Here is a 13,279-nt window from a genome sequence, read left to right on the forward strand (position 1 = left end):
TCCTCAATGTCTAAAATCTCTAATTAATCCATTGAGAACATAATTATTAAATTACATAATTTCAAAATTAACCCCTACATTTTAAAAATAATAACTATTTAATCACTGTAATTCATGGATGTGACCAAGCCACCGGAATCAGCCCAGAGAGGAACAATTTCCAGCACAATGACACCTCAATTATCATAATATCACAAGACAAACTTTTTCTGCATGCAATTCAGCAAGAGCATTAAAGATCCCTCAAAATATCTGAAAGGAAAAATATATAAGAGGTGGTGGTGGGGTAATTCTTGATTCGGCTTATATACACTGCACTGATCATTACCATTCATTTAATATGAATTATTTTATAAAAAAAATTAAATAAATTTTTGTAAAAAATATTTAAAATTTAAGTTTCTTTTGAAAGGAAAATGAATTGAACTAAATTTTTGCAAAATTTTGATTGGAAACAGAGTGTTGTCCTCAAGCTCAGGCAGCATATCAACTGTCCTTGCTAAGAAAGCATGGCAGAAAATAATAACAAACTGCAGACTTGATGGAATCCTTAAGGACAAAGGAACCATATGTAATTATTGGAAAACATTAGATAGATTCAAAAAATGTCATCTAAACCATCTGAATTATTTTTTCGATACATGGTTTGTCAGTATAATTAATATCTCCTCCCGATTTAATATTGCAGATATGTGCTATATATCAAATGTTACTTATGAACCATGCAACAAGTAAAATGAATCAAAATATAAAAATTCTTATATAAAATTATTTATTGATTTCAAATTAAAAGATCACTTATACAACTATCACTTGTATAGTTCATAGATCTGTTCAGTACACTTATTTTTCATATGCATTTCTCATATGGAACTGTTCAGTAGACTTATTTATAAAATAAACACTTATATATTAGTTTCAGATATCTCATCTATCTCAATTTATGAAATCAGTTATTTTCTCAGAAAGCAAAAGAATATAATATGTATTAGTCTCAACAATTTTAATTATTATTCAAACATGATAAGAATATCAATTAAAAATATTTAGAGACGTTACTTAAAAACAATAAGAATCTCATAATTATAGTCACATTATAATTTTTTTTTGCGCAGTCTCATATATTTTATCTCTTATTCAATATTCAATTAAATTAATATTAAAAATAAATAACTATTTTTATATAATTATATTTAGATATATAAAAATATGAAGAATAATATCCCACTACAACCAAGAAATAGTTACAGCATCTTACTAACAATTATCAAGTCTTTAAATACGTGAGATGAGCTGCGAAGCAAAAACATAGATACATGTCAAGCCCATATGTACAGCATTTCAGCTTCATCTCCACAATGCCTCCCTGGAAAACGAGTATTCAATTTTGCCAGGACCTGTACGAAAAGTTCAACAGAAGAAAGAACACGTCAGCTTCTGCAAATGATCTGCATATTCCATGTAAAAATTTCTCAATATCCTATGAATTTTAAGTCAGCAGCATAGTGTGACCTCTTCAACAGGTGGACATCTCCAAGCATTATCATTTCTGGGTTCTTGTCGTTGGAAATGATGATTGGATTAGACAATGCAGCGAATGTGAAGAGTTTTTGCTTCTGGCTGATTGACAGATTTGGTCTTCGAATAAGCTCGGAGAAAAAGGATTTGTTTATTTAATTGTGAAGAAATATATGCATGCATCGAGAACGCAGCCCAAGGCATTGATAATGGAGGAAACAAAACAAGCTCTTTTCTCTTCATTGTTCTCTCTAATCCTCCTGGCGGAGAATGCTTAGCTAGACACGACAAACCTCCAAAATCGTGCTGTCCAAAGGACGGCCAAGTGTATCCTTTCCTTCACATTTCTTATAATGATCAAAGAATTAGTTGCCAACCCTTAATGCTACTTCTTAATTCTATGTCACCTAGCAATCACAGCTTTGATTCTCCGCGGAAAGTTGAAGATTTTGAGAGATGGGTTGCGTTCTTTGCAAGGATTCAACCAGCCCCCCTCTTAATCAGAGACTAGAAAAATTGAAGCAGGAACGAGGTTATGTCGTCGGCAGACATAACAATGGGCAGGCTGATCCTGCAGGGAAGTTATTCAGGCAAGAAACAGACAACAAGAGGGTGGTAATCCTAAATGGAGTAGGAGAGAAACTGGTTGCCGGAGAAGGGACAAAGAATGGCATGGTCGGAAATGTCTCACAAAGAATTAACTTGAAGAAGATTGGTGGAGATGAGCTTGTGAATGGCTGGCCAAAGTGGCTTGTAGACAATATTCCTAGAGATGTCTTGGCTGCTTTGGTTCCAAAAAGTGCTGATTCTTATGATAAGCTAGCAAAGGTTAGTGTATTCTATTGTTAATCAAACTTCATCTGAAAATTGTGCTCAAGTTTTGCTTCTGCAGATAGGCCAAGGAACTTATAGCAATGTGTATAAAGCTAGAGATAGAGACACAGGAAAGATTGTTGCTTTAAAGAAGGTTCGATTCGACACGTCGGAGTCTGAGAGTATTAAGTTTATGGCAAGAGAGATAATGATGTTACAGAAGCTAGATCATCCCAATGTTATCAAGCTTGAAGGGCTAGCCACATCAAGGATGCAATATAGTCTTTATCTTGTTTTCGATTATATGCAATCTGATCTAACAAGAATCATCTCCCGTCCAGGCCAGAGGCTAACTGAACCACAGGTTTCAATCTCCTCTTAGAACTTGTATTTTGTTACTTGAATATATTTGTACTAAATTTGTAAAGACATATCCTTCGTAAGGACGTATCTTTTGGTGGAATTGAGTTAATCCACATGCCTGACCCATTTCAATTTCAAACTATCGGTGATATGTTGCACTTGATACAGGTTAAAAGCTACATGCATCAACTGCTTTCAGGCCTGCAGCATTGTCATGAGAGGGGAATTCTACACAGGGACATTAAAGCTTCCAACTTGTTGATAGACAAAAATGGGAGACTAAAAATTGCTGATTTTGGGCTTGCTAATTTATTCATTCCTAAACCGAAAAGACCTCTTACAAGTAGAGTGGTGACACTGTGGTATAGAGCTCCAGAGCTGCTTCTGGGTTCTACAGATTATGGAGTAGGCATTGATCTATGGAGTGCAGGATGTCTGTTAGCTGAAATGTTCATTGGTAGGCCAATTATGCCTGGAAGGACAGAAGTTGAGCAACTTCACAGGATTTTCAAGCTTTGTGGCTCACCACCAGAGGATTACTGGAAGATAATGAGATTAGCTACAAGTTTCAGACCACCACAACATTACAAACCTAGTTTTCAGGAAGCTTTCAGGGATCTTCCTGATTCTTCCTTTGGTCTCCTGACAACACTTCTTGCTCTAAATCCAGCATATCGTGGTACTGCTGCCTCTGCTCTTCACAGTCTGGTAACTAAAATTCATTGTTTCCCTTGTCTTGTCTACCTGATTCTGCGTCTGAAAATAGTAACAAAGACTTCTCTTCTACAGTTCTTCACTTCAAGCCCATTGGCGTGTGAGCTTTCAGATCTACCCGTGATATACAGAGAGGAGGATGAACCAGCTCAAGCTAATAATCGGAAGAAGTAAAACTCTTTCTGGGTTGATTTATTTGCTTTATCTATTGGCTTAAATGGATTGGTTGACTGAGTTTTCCATCTTAAAGGCACAAGAAATCCAAAAAACAATCCTCTCGAGCTTTTCATGAAGGCCATGGGAGGAGGAGGAGCTTGAGTGCTGAACAACTTAAAGAAGACATTGAATCTTCTAAAGAGGTAACAATCATTCCTCAAATTCTTTTTATTTCATCACAACTTTATAATAAAAACGGATTCTCTGTCATAGGAAAACTTTTGACACTTAGATTTTGAAAAATATATTAAAACGTTCTTAATATTTAAAAAAGTTAATTGTTTACTATTTAGTTCTTATATTTTGGAAAAATTCATTAATGTTATAGAATACTTTTTATTTCATCACAAGTTTTGCTAATTAAAACAACCCTCTACCATTAAGCTAGCAGTCCAATGATTAAAAGCAAGTGATTGAATAATGTTTTTGGAGGAATTTGAATGAATTGGGATGTAGGCGGAGAGGTACTCAGAGGCCAACATGAGTGGGCAAGAAACAGGAAACAGTGGAAGTAGCAGCTATTCCTCTAGTGTAAAAGGTAACAGAGAAGTGCAAAAACTACGAGCATCATTTTCGCCGATTCGCCTTTCTCGGCAAAACATGGCAATGAGAACAGAGGCTCATCCTAATGCAGTGAGGAATATACAGAACTACACACTTTTACAGGCCTCTATAACAGATATCATCAACCACAATCCAGCAGGAGGCGGCAATGGAATGCCTGCTTATCGCAGGTCTATTTCTACGTTGGACTTCCGTACTCTTGATCCTGACAAGATTAACAAACTCTTTGGGTTGGATAAAGATTAAGCTATTCTTCATCATTGGTCATGTATGTTCAAGCAACTTTCTAATTAGTTGCCTCTTTGGTCTTATCAATAACAGCTCGTCTTGTTTGGTTTCTACTAAATATAGAAATTCATTTAGTGATGTTTCATGCTTTTCAATTCATAGGTTATATAATTAAGATGAGAGCATGTCATGACTATTTTTTTCGAATGCATCAAGATGAGAGCATTAAATCCCAATATTAGTTTTATATTGATTTTATAAATTTTACGTACTATCTACTTGATATTTTACTAATTGTAATAAATTCATGAAATATCATGTAAACTTTACAATGTGTAAATGTTAAAAAGTTCAATTTAATTTTTAATTTTTAGTTTTTAATAAATACCATGTCACAGAAAATCTCCGTTGGATTTCAGAAAACAAAGAACCTCGCAAGTGCCGCTCCCTCACCAAAAACCAACCAGGAGAAGAATACAAAGAAAATGAAAATGCAACGACAGCTAAACTAAGCCGTGAAAACCTATGTGCTAACAGCACCCTCATCCTAAGGAACAAAACCCACATAAATCAATAAAAACAAAAAAATCTGACACTTCATATACCATAATTTCTTGAAATTTAGGGGCAGACCAGAAAGATTGATTTATCTGTCAGACACTCCGCAAGCACACACAACACAAGCGCTCTCCCCTCATCTTGCACGGAGTTCAGCAAGAGGATATTATATTTGAAGTTGCCACATCTTTGCTTGCATTAAAGGTCCCCCAGAATATCTGAAGGAATAAATCGCCCTGAATCCACTATTACTAGTCATTGATTTGATTTGCATCAGATTGCTAGCATACCTACAAATTACGACACTTAAAGATTGTGGACACATACTCAAAGTTCAGGGAGCATAGCAGCTGTCCTTGCTAAGAAAGCATGGTGGAAAATAATTAGTAATCATAAACTTTACATATGTGTGTGTGTGTGTGTGTGTACAAACTTCTATTCTTGATTACCAAGAATCACATCACAAAGTTATTCAAGATGATTGATGCCTGAAAAAATCAGCACCATCTTCAACATCATCAGTTTTGATGCTTCCACTTTGAGCCATAAGTATTCTATAGACTCGCTTAGAACAAATCTGACCTACTCTTCTTTCACCACCAAGTAAACCTTCTGTGGTCAAATCCTCAAGCAGAAATTCCTTGTCATGGACCTGCCATTTGATGGGAGAGAAAAATGTCTTAACATGATATGTTACCCCTTCCACAGAAACCAAGATAATATAAAGCTAATCGCTGTATTTTTCACACCGAGGATATGGTCACCCAGAAAAAGGGTAGGAGAAAGTTGAGTACAATAGGCAACTCTGACCCTTGCAAACCCAGAAGCTTTGTGAAATAAGGATACATTTTCTATTCTTCACTCAGAAAACATGTATTTCAGAATCAAAGTACGAAAGAATCCTTTCCAAAGTAGAGCAGTATTCATTTCCAATTCCATCCTCGCATAACATTTGTCCCGGATGCAAGTCTAAAATATACTGGACACTTAAGCTACAACTTCAAGAAATATTCAAGAACATATTAGTTTGAAAAAGCCAACTTCTAGCACTATCATTAAGACAGAATATATGATCCTAATAGTCATCCACAATTTTATCCTTGCATTTTCATAATTTCTCTACATGAAATATTTCCTTCTTTTTTTCTTTTTTCCTATTGTTTTGAATTAAAGCATAGTTGTTATTGTTGTTTCTTCCTATTCTCTGTACAGCAACATTAAGATACAGTTGCCAAGTTGCTTTGTGGTACTGATACCAATAATTTGAGGGAAACATAGGATACCAAAATTTCACTTCACCATCACATGCAAGGTTCTGAAATGAAAGAAGCATTGGTGAGTTCTAAAACTAATTAAATGCTCCATCCAAATTTTTACATTTGTTACATGACAACAAATTTTTGCATTGGCAAGTTTCCTGAGATTCATTGTATATGAGGCTGTGAAAATAGCAGTATCCACACAGGTGAATGTGTTAACTTCATTGCATGAACTCGCAAAAACTAAACTATTCCAATTTGAACAATTAAATTCCTGTGCAAATTTCCTCAATGTGGATGGTAGACTTGTATCCTAGGTTCTTTGTGACTTGCAATGAAGCCAATGCAATTCCTAGGATGGTAAGATGCACCCACATGAAAAAGTGAACCATATGGAAAACTATAATATATTAACCATTTAAATGGGGATGCAATCGAGAGCACATCTTATATGTTAGCAACTTAGCATCGCTAGAAAATAGATGGGGCATTTTCTCCTCATCCTTACCGATATGCTAGGATCCATGTAAACACGCAAAAGAGATTTCATGGTAGGATACTTCTTCCATATAGCAACAGCATGTCGTGGCTGCACCTTTGGGATAGCAACCAACGCTTTTAACCTGAATTTTGGAAGCAAAATACACACCCATAAATGAAGGGAAATAAAAAGATTCAGTCCACAACTCCACATTATATCACATTGCTCAGATAGGGTTCCAAACCAAGGAGGAGGATTGGCTTCATATCCGCAGTGGAATTCCCTAGGGTAAACTCAATATCTGTCTGTAACTAGGTAATGATGATCATTTCAGGTAATGTCTATTTCAGATACTTAATCCCATAAAGATTAGGTGTTGACCAACATTTCCTAATTAGCAGGATTCAAATCTTTAAAATCCTAATTAGACTTGATTTGATTTTATTCTTATTGTAAATATTTCTAATTTAGGTTGATTTTTTATGTATAGATACTCAAACCTTGTAAAGATCAATTCAATTGGAATACAATTAAAAAATTCCTCCCAAAATTCTTCATTAGCATAATATTTGATAAATGTTACAATATGCACATCTATGAATTTTCTGCAACAATATACTTGGGAAGTGTAACTCACCATGGACTCTTTTTTATTAAATCCTTGTCAACAGAATCTTTAGGGATAAGGGAACCATTAGCATTCACAGATAGTCGCGTTAATTTATTTCTGCAATTATTGGAAAACATAAGATAGATTCAGAAAATCGATCAGCTAAAGTAGAGGGCTCGGATATTGTGAAACTCTTGAAGTATTTGAGATGAAGCACTGACAGTAAAAGATAAATATTCAGAACCTAAATTGGCAAGTTGCCAGGCTACATGTCAAACCCACTATATGTTCAGCAAGTTCAGCTTCATCTCTACAATGCCTATAGTGTACCCTGGAAAAATGAGTGGTCAGTTTTGCCAGGACCTGTAGAGGAAGTTCAACAGAAGATAAAAATAGGTCAGCTTCTGCAAGAGATCTGCATATTCCATATAATAAGTTCTTAATATCCCATCAATTTAGACCAGTAGCATCATATGACCTCTTCAACAGGTGGACATCTCCAAGCATCATCATTTTCTGGGTTCTTGTATTGTTCCTTTTCCCTAGACATTGCCAATGTCCAAGTTACATTTAATGCAAAAGTAGATTTCGAGAATAAACAAAACAAACAAAAAGCAAAAGACACAAATAAGACCACACTGGATTTTGTTAATACCAGCATTCATTAGGAGGTGCCTTATAAACTAGAGAATCTTCTCTAAGCTGGCATTCAGAAATTCTATGGTACAAATTTACATCTACTAGTGTGAATAATTTATTATGGGCAATTGAGAAAACAATATGCATATTCACAATAACAAAGAATAAAAGCAATGAGTATCAGCCACTTTTCTTGATGAATCACTGCATGAAGCATTAGTCAATAACTCACAAATACAAAACTGACTTCGTTCCAATCTCATTAAACAGACAGCTCAATTTCCTCTGATTAAAAAGACTGACAATATTAATGCAAAGAAATAAGGAAGGAAGTTCACAAGTCAAAAAGAGAAAGAAAAAAGAAAAAGAAAAAGAAAAAGAGGAGAGAGGGGGATGAAGGGATGAATAATATTAGAGTTTCAAATACTGGGCAACAGTTGTAAATTTGCCAAAGTTAGTAAGATGACAATATGTTATATAAATAAAGTAAACCCCTTGTAAACTCGATTATATTCCTGCATTAGCTCTCCTTGGGTTAGAATAGACATGCCTCAAGTTTGATACTTTGACTTGACTCTCACCAATTTAACAATCCTTACTCAAATCCTTTTGTATTACTTTTTTTCAATGAACAAATTCAATGTCACATCAAATTTCACCTTATTCTTATAACCAAATAATGCAAATCATGATCAAATATTAGCCAGCCAAAACTCAATTTTATGTGAAGCCACATGGCACAAAGTCATAAAACAGACAACTGTCTGACAAAAAGTCCAAAATAATTTATTTGTATAAGAATAGGCTAGAAAATTCCTTACCTTTTATTTATATAAGCCATCAGCTTATTTGTGAGATAGCAAATTGTATAAGATGGATAACGATTTTGAACTCTAGTAACATGGCCCAGAAGTGATTCATTTATAACAAGCTTGCAAAACTCCTCGGCCTCATATACAAGTAACACATATCGCACCTCAGTTCCTTCAGGAGAAAGCTGCAAAATTTTTATAAGAATTTTACAAGCTGCATAATAATGGGAAACATGTATCCTCACAAGCTATCTAACAGCCACAATATGAACCTACAAGTACCTTTTACCTTAAAAAGAAAGATGACAATTTACTACAATGTCCAAAACCTTAGAATTACCAAAAATTTACAACATCTACAAACAACTAATTACCTGCAAAATATGTTCTGGAACACTCATACTCCAAATAATAGACTTTTCAATTGGATTTGATGTTATGCGGTATGTAAGACCTTTCTCAGCAAACCTCGTAAGCAAATGTCCTGCACTAATAACATAGAAATAAGCAAGAAGGTATTAGAATGAGGAATCTGCTTATAAAGAATCAAGGAAAACCTCACCTCCAACTGACCCCTGTTCAACTATCTTAGTGTCAAACTCAGCAACTATAGATTTTAGGGCTAACTTTCCTTTTTCCCACTTCTGCTTTTCCTTCTCCAATTTTTTCAGCTCTGCAGTTTGAGCCTTCAGAGCTGCTTTTTGCAACTTCTCTTGCTGTACAATAGATTGTGGTTACCTATTGTGCATAAAGCAGCATACCATTAAAAGTGCAGTAAGATCAGTGGTCACCAAGATACTTACTTCTTTCTTGAGCTTTTTTTCTTCTGCTAATTGGATTCTTTCCTCTTTTGACATCTTCTTCTTCCCTGCACCTTTCTTCATGATATTCTTGTCATAATTAACATCAGTTGTGGTTTGTTTTACAGTCCTACTCCTCCGTTCCATGCTAAAATTTTCTCCATCAGGACTACTTACCTGGTCCAGTGTCATTGAACCATGAAAATGAAAATTAACCAAGTAAAAATAATGGTCCCTAAAAAGCACCCAGTCAATAATAATAGCAAATGTCACTAAGTAGCAAAGTTCAAAAGTTTGCAAAGGAAATCACAGCATGCTTTTCATATGAACAGATCTTGAGCCACCAGCATGGCTTTACTAATGGCCAAGGCTGTCAAATAATTGTTTTGTCAAATATACTCTTGTTAAACAATCTATCAAAACATGACAATTATCACAATTAGATAAATAAGAATTCATCTTTCCCAAACATTTATTCCTTTTAGGATTTTTCACTCACATTATCTTTGGTTCAAACTTGAAAATTTTTATGTATCCCCCGCCTGCAAAGGTGTGTAGACTAGGGGAGAGCATTAGGTCGGGGTTCGGTTTAAAACCGAATCGAATAAACCAAAATCAAAATTTTAGTATTTGTGAAAATCAAACCGAACCGATTTTGAACAGAAATCGATTTGAATCAAACCAATCTAATAAGATTTACTTTGGTTTGGTTTGATCGGTTGGGCTTTTTAATGAACTTTTTATTTTTTACACCTTATTTTTATTATTCTAAAATTTAATTGAAATATTTCAATCTTGATTATGGTCTAATCTCACTAATCGATTCAGTTTGATTGTTTTTATTTTTTTCTGATCAAAATTGAATCGAACCGAAATAACTAAAATTTTTAAAACTACAAACCGAACCAAAATGAATAAAAAACTGAACCAAATTTTTTAATTAATTCGGTTTGGTCGGTTTTTTCGGTTTGAACCGAATACCGCTCACTCCTAGTGCAGATCTTTCTGCGACACATATATTATGCTACAATGTCAACCCATGCAGTTTTGAATTACAGCTGATTGAGTTTGTAAAACTACAATTTGATCTAGGATGACAAACGGGGAATGGAATGACTATATTGGCCAAATGGATGCAAAGCTGTAGTAAAAAAATGCCATTTTGGGGAGATTTTGATGCTGCAAGAACAACGCCAAATCTAATTGATGGGATGAAGTGCCGAATTCTGGAAATGTCAAGTAAGCAAAAAGGTAATGTGTGTAATTTTGAACAGAAGAAAACAAAGAAAAGTTGAGATTTTAAAACAGCAATGCTTCCGCCTGGATTATGCATAGTGCCGCAAACAGTAACTTGTAGATAATTTTCTAGCTAATTTATGAAAATATTTTAATTGCAAAAGTAGGAAAATAATGGCTGATTTAAGGGAACTAAGAATTTGGTCTGAATTCTAAAAACATGGTATATGCAACATTTTCAACAGAAGGAAAAATATGAGATTTTAGAACTGCAACGCTTCTCCTGGATTTTGCACACTGCCATAAACAGTAGTTTTTGGATAATTTGGTGGTTAATTTATGGAAAAATTTTGATGGTTGTAAAAGTAGGAAATTTGTGGCTAAATGGAGATAGAATTTTCTTTCAGGGCAGCGAATGTGCTGTTAGCATCGTCTAAAGGGTTAGAGTCGCACAAGAAGATGCCAAATCAAACCAAGAGTTTTTGTAAAATTATTCATCATTCCCAAAATAAAGCAGTGTAAACACAGCATATTTATTTTAAGAGATCCATGATAACTAATCCTTGGTGCATGTAGGATTTAAAATCTTTTCTGTATATGCTAAACCTACAGAGTCACATATGGAATGACTCGTAATTTCCCCACCTAGTTCATTTCTAATAAAACAAGAGAGGAAGGCATGCATATCTTAGAAATAAAATTATCATAATCCCAATCCAGTTTCTTCTCCAATAATACAGTAGTACTGTAAGAAGGAAAACAAATTCAACCTTTAACAACTCAAAAATGAAAATTATATTGTTCATAGCATTGTCTTCATGAGAATTACCTGATCAATATCACCTTGTAAGAAAACTGGTTGGGAAGAAGCGTCCCCTGTTGCTTGAGCTGGATTACCATCCCCTGATAAGTGTTCTTCCACAATGACAGTTGATATAGAAGAATGTGGATCCCAATTACTGGGGTCACTATCTTTTCAGTTTGCAAAAAAAAGGTGGAAATTTCAGGTTAATCTGTTTCAATGAAAAAAAGATAACTTTATTGAGATAGAACATTAGCATACCAAGCAAATCAGTGGAACCAAATAGTCTAGAACACCAACCCATCTTGTCTTTCTCATCATCACTATCAGCCATTGTTTTGTTCTTCTGATTTTCCATTACAGGCTCGCTTTCTGATTCCTCATTTTCGGATTCCAAACACATAAATCCACAATTTCCTATTAAATAAAAAAATAATAATAAAAAAGGAGATTGTTAATTCAGAGATATAATAATTCCATAAAGAAAAAATTCCTGACAAACATAAAATTTTGACAAACTTTACAAAACAGTCAAGGAATATGCGGAAAACAAGAACCATAACTGCTAACAGATCTGCTTTGTAGTTCAATTTGGCTAATATTTCATGGATAACGATAACTTGACTATAATATTAGGAAGAAATCAAAACAAACAAAATGAAATCTAACTCATCCAAATGGAAAATCATATAGTCATCAGTGCTTCTAGGTGTCAAAATATAAAAAGGAAAGATACAACAACCACAAGGAGCGGTAGCTATATTAATTATGCAGAAATTTACAGAAATAACACTTGGTAACTGAGAATTCTGAGAATGATAAAGAGACTAACAAACTCAACAAGAAAGCAGGATGTCAGCTTTCATTAGCCATCCTATACACAGAAAAGCAAATGTGAAACCCTAAGTTTCGGACCATTTTATATCACTTCAGCCATTTCATCAAGCTCCCAAATTGAAAACAAAGCAACCACCAAAGACATAAACAAATGACAGCCACCAAAAAAATTCACAGCCAGACGCAAATCAGCTTCAATATCCCGCGCCCCACCCCCAACCCCCAAACAAAAAAAGGAAAAAGTAAACAAGTAACCTGAGGGCTTTGGGTCGCAATTGGAAACTCCAATTTGGGAATTTGAAGATCTTTTTGTGCATTTCACGATTGAGAGATCAGACATTGGAGTCTCGGCGACGAAAGAGGGAGTGGAAGAGAAGGAGGAGGAGGCAGGCTGAAATTTCTGAGGTGTTGGATCATCGTCGAGCACGAGAATTGTAGGGAAGGGGTCAGACAAGGTTCTGGGTTTTTTGGAGAGAAATGGTACCGGAGTCTTTTGGTCTTCATCGTCGGAGATGATGATTGGATCAGACATTGAAGCAAATGTGAAAAAGCCAATTCGAGAGTGGAGTGTTTTTGCTTCTGGCTAGTGGCTATGGGCTGTGTTCGTCTTCGAATAAGCGCGGGATTGATGAGGAATGGATCTGTTTGGTTACGAGGATTGATGTTTTCATGTTTGGATTTCAATTGTCTCTGTTCAGACGCAGAATAGGTCTAGACAGGGCAGGGATTCATCTGACTCCTGAGACCTGGGCTGGGCTTGTCATTTCCGCTCACGCCCGACTTATATGCTTTTATTAATCCATTTAAAAATTTTTCTTTTACATTTCGA

General features: G+C 35.0%; 2 protein-coding genes across 5 annotated transcripts; one reads left to right on the top strand and one right to left on the bottom strand.

The window, feature by feature from the left end:
• Positions 1 to 1,974: 1,974 nt before the first annotated feature.
• On the top strand, positions 1,975 to 4,683 carry LOC110628864 (probable serine/threonine-protein kinase At1g54610). The gene is made up of 6 exons (XM_021775688.2): positions 1,975 to 2,346; positions 2,411 to 2,695; positions 2,863 to 3,402; positions 3,484 to 3,578; positions 3,659 to 3,767; positions 4,081 to 4,683. The coding sequence occupies exons 1-6, from the start codon at positions 1,975 to 1,977 to the stop codon at positions 4,432 to 4,434; spliced, it is 1,755 nt and encodes a 584-aa protein (XP_021631380.1). The 3' UTR covers positions 4,435 to 4,683.
• Positions 4,684 to 5,143: 460 nt separating this feature from the next.
• Positions 5,144 to 13,051, bottom strand: LOC110627871 (crossover junction endonuclease EME1B). 4 transcript variants are annotated; one of them, XR_006352710.1, is made up of 13 exons: positions 12,706 to 13,051; positions 11,875 to 12,030; positions 11,641 to 11,783; positions 9,579 to 9,752; positions 9,338 to 9,491; positions 9,150 to 9,259; positions 8,785 to 8,960; positions 7,803 to 7,866; positions 7,569 to 7,687; positions 7,352 to 7,441; positions 6,742 to 6,856; positions 5,724 to 5,966; positions 5,485 to 5,626 (listed from the first exon to the last, which is right to left on the bottom strand). XR_006352710.1 is itself a non-coding variant. In XM_021774243.2 (12 exons), the coding sequence occupies exons 1-12, from the start codon at positions 12,980 to 12,982 to the stop codon at positions 5,447 to 5,449; spliced, it is 1,758 nt and encodes a 585-aa protein (XP_021629935.1). In that variant the 5' UTR covers positions 12,983 to 13,051; the 3' UTR covers positions 5,144 to 5,446. The 4 variants fall into 4 exon arrangements, 3 of the variants coding, with proteins under 3 accessions (XP_021629935.1, XP_043818163.1, XP_021629936.1); XM_021774243.2 differs by lacking the exon at positions 5,724 to 5,966 and having other exon boundaries at positions 5,144 to 5,626; XM_043962228.1 differs by having other exon boundaries at positions 5,484 to 5,966.
• Positions 13,052 to 13,279: the final 228 nt, after the last annotated feature.

The sequence above is a fragment of the Manihot esculenta genome, chromosome 12 (genome assembly GCF_001659605.2).
Source record: "Manihot esculenta cultivar AM560-2 chromosome 12, M.esculenta_v8, whole genome shotgun sequence".
NCBI classification, from domain to species: Eukaryota; Viridiplantae; Streptophyta; class Magnoliopsida; order Malpighiales; family Euphorbiaceae; genus Manihot; species Manihot esculenta.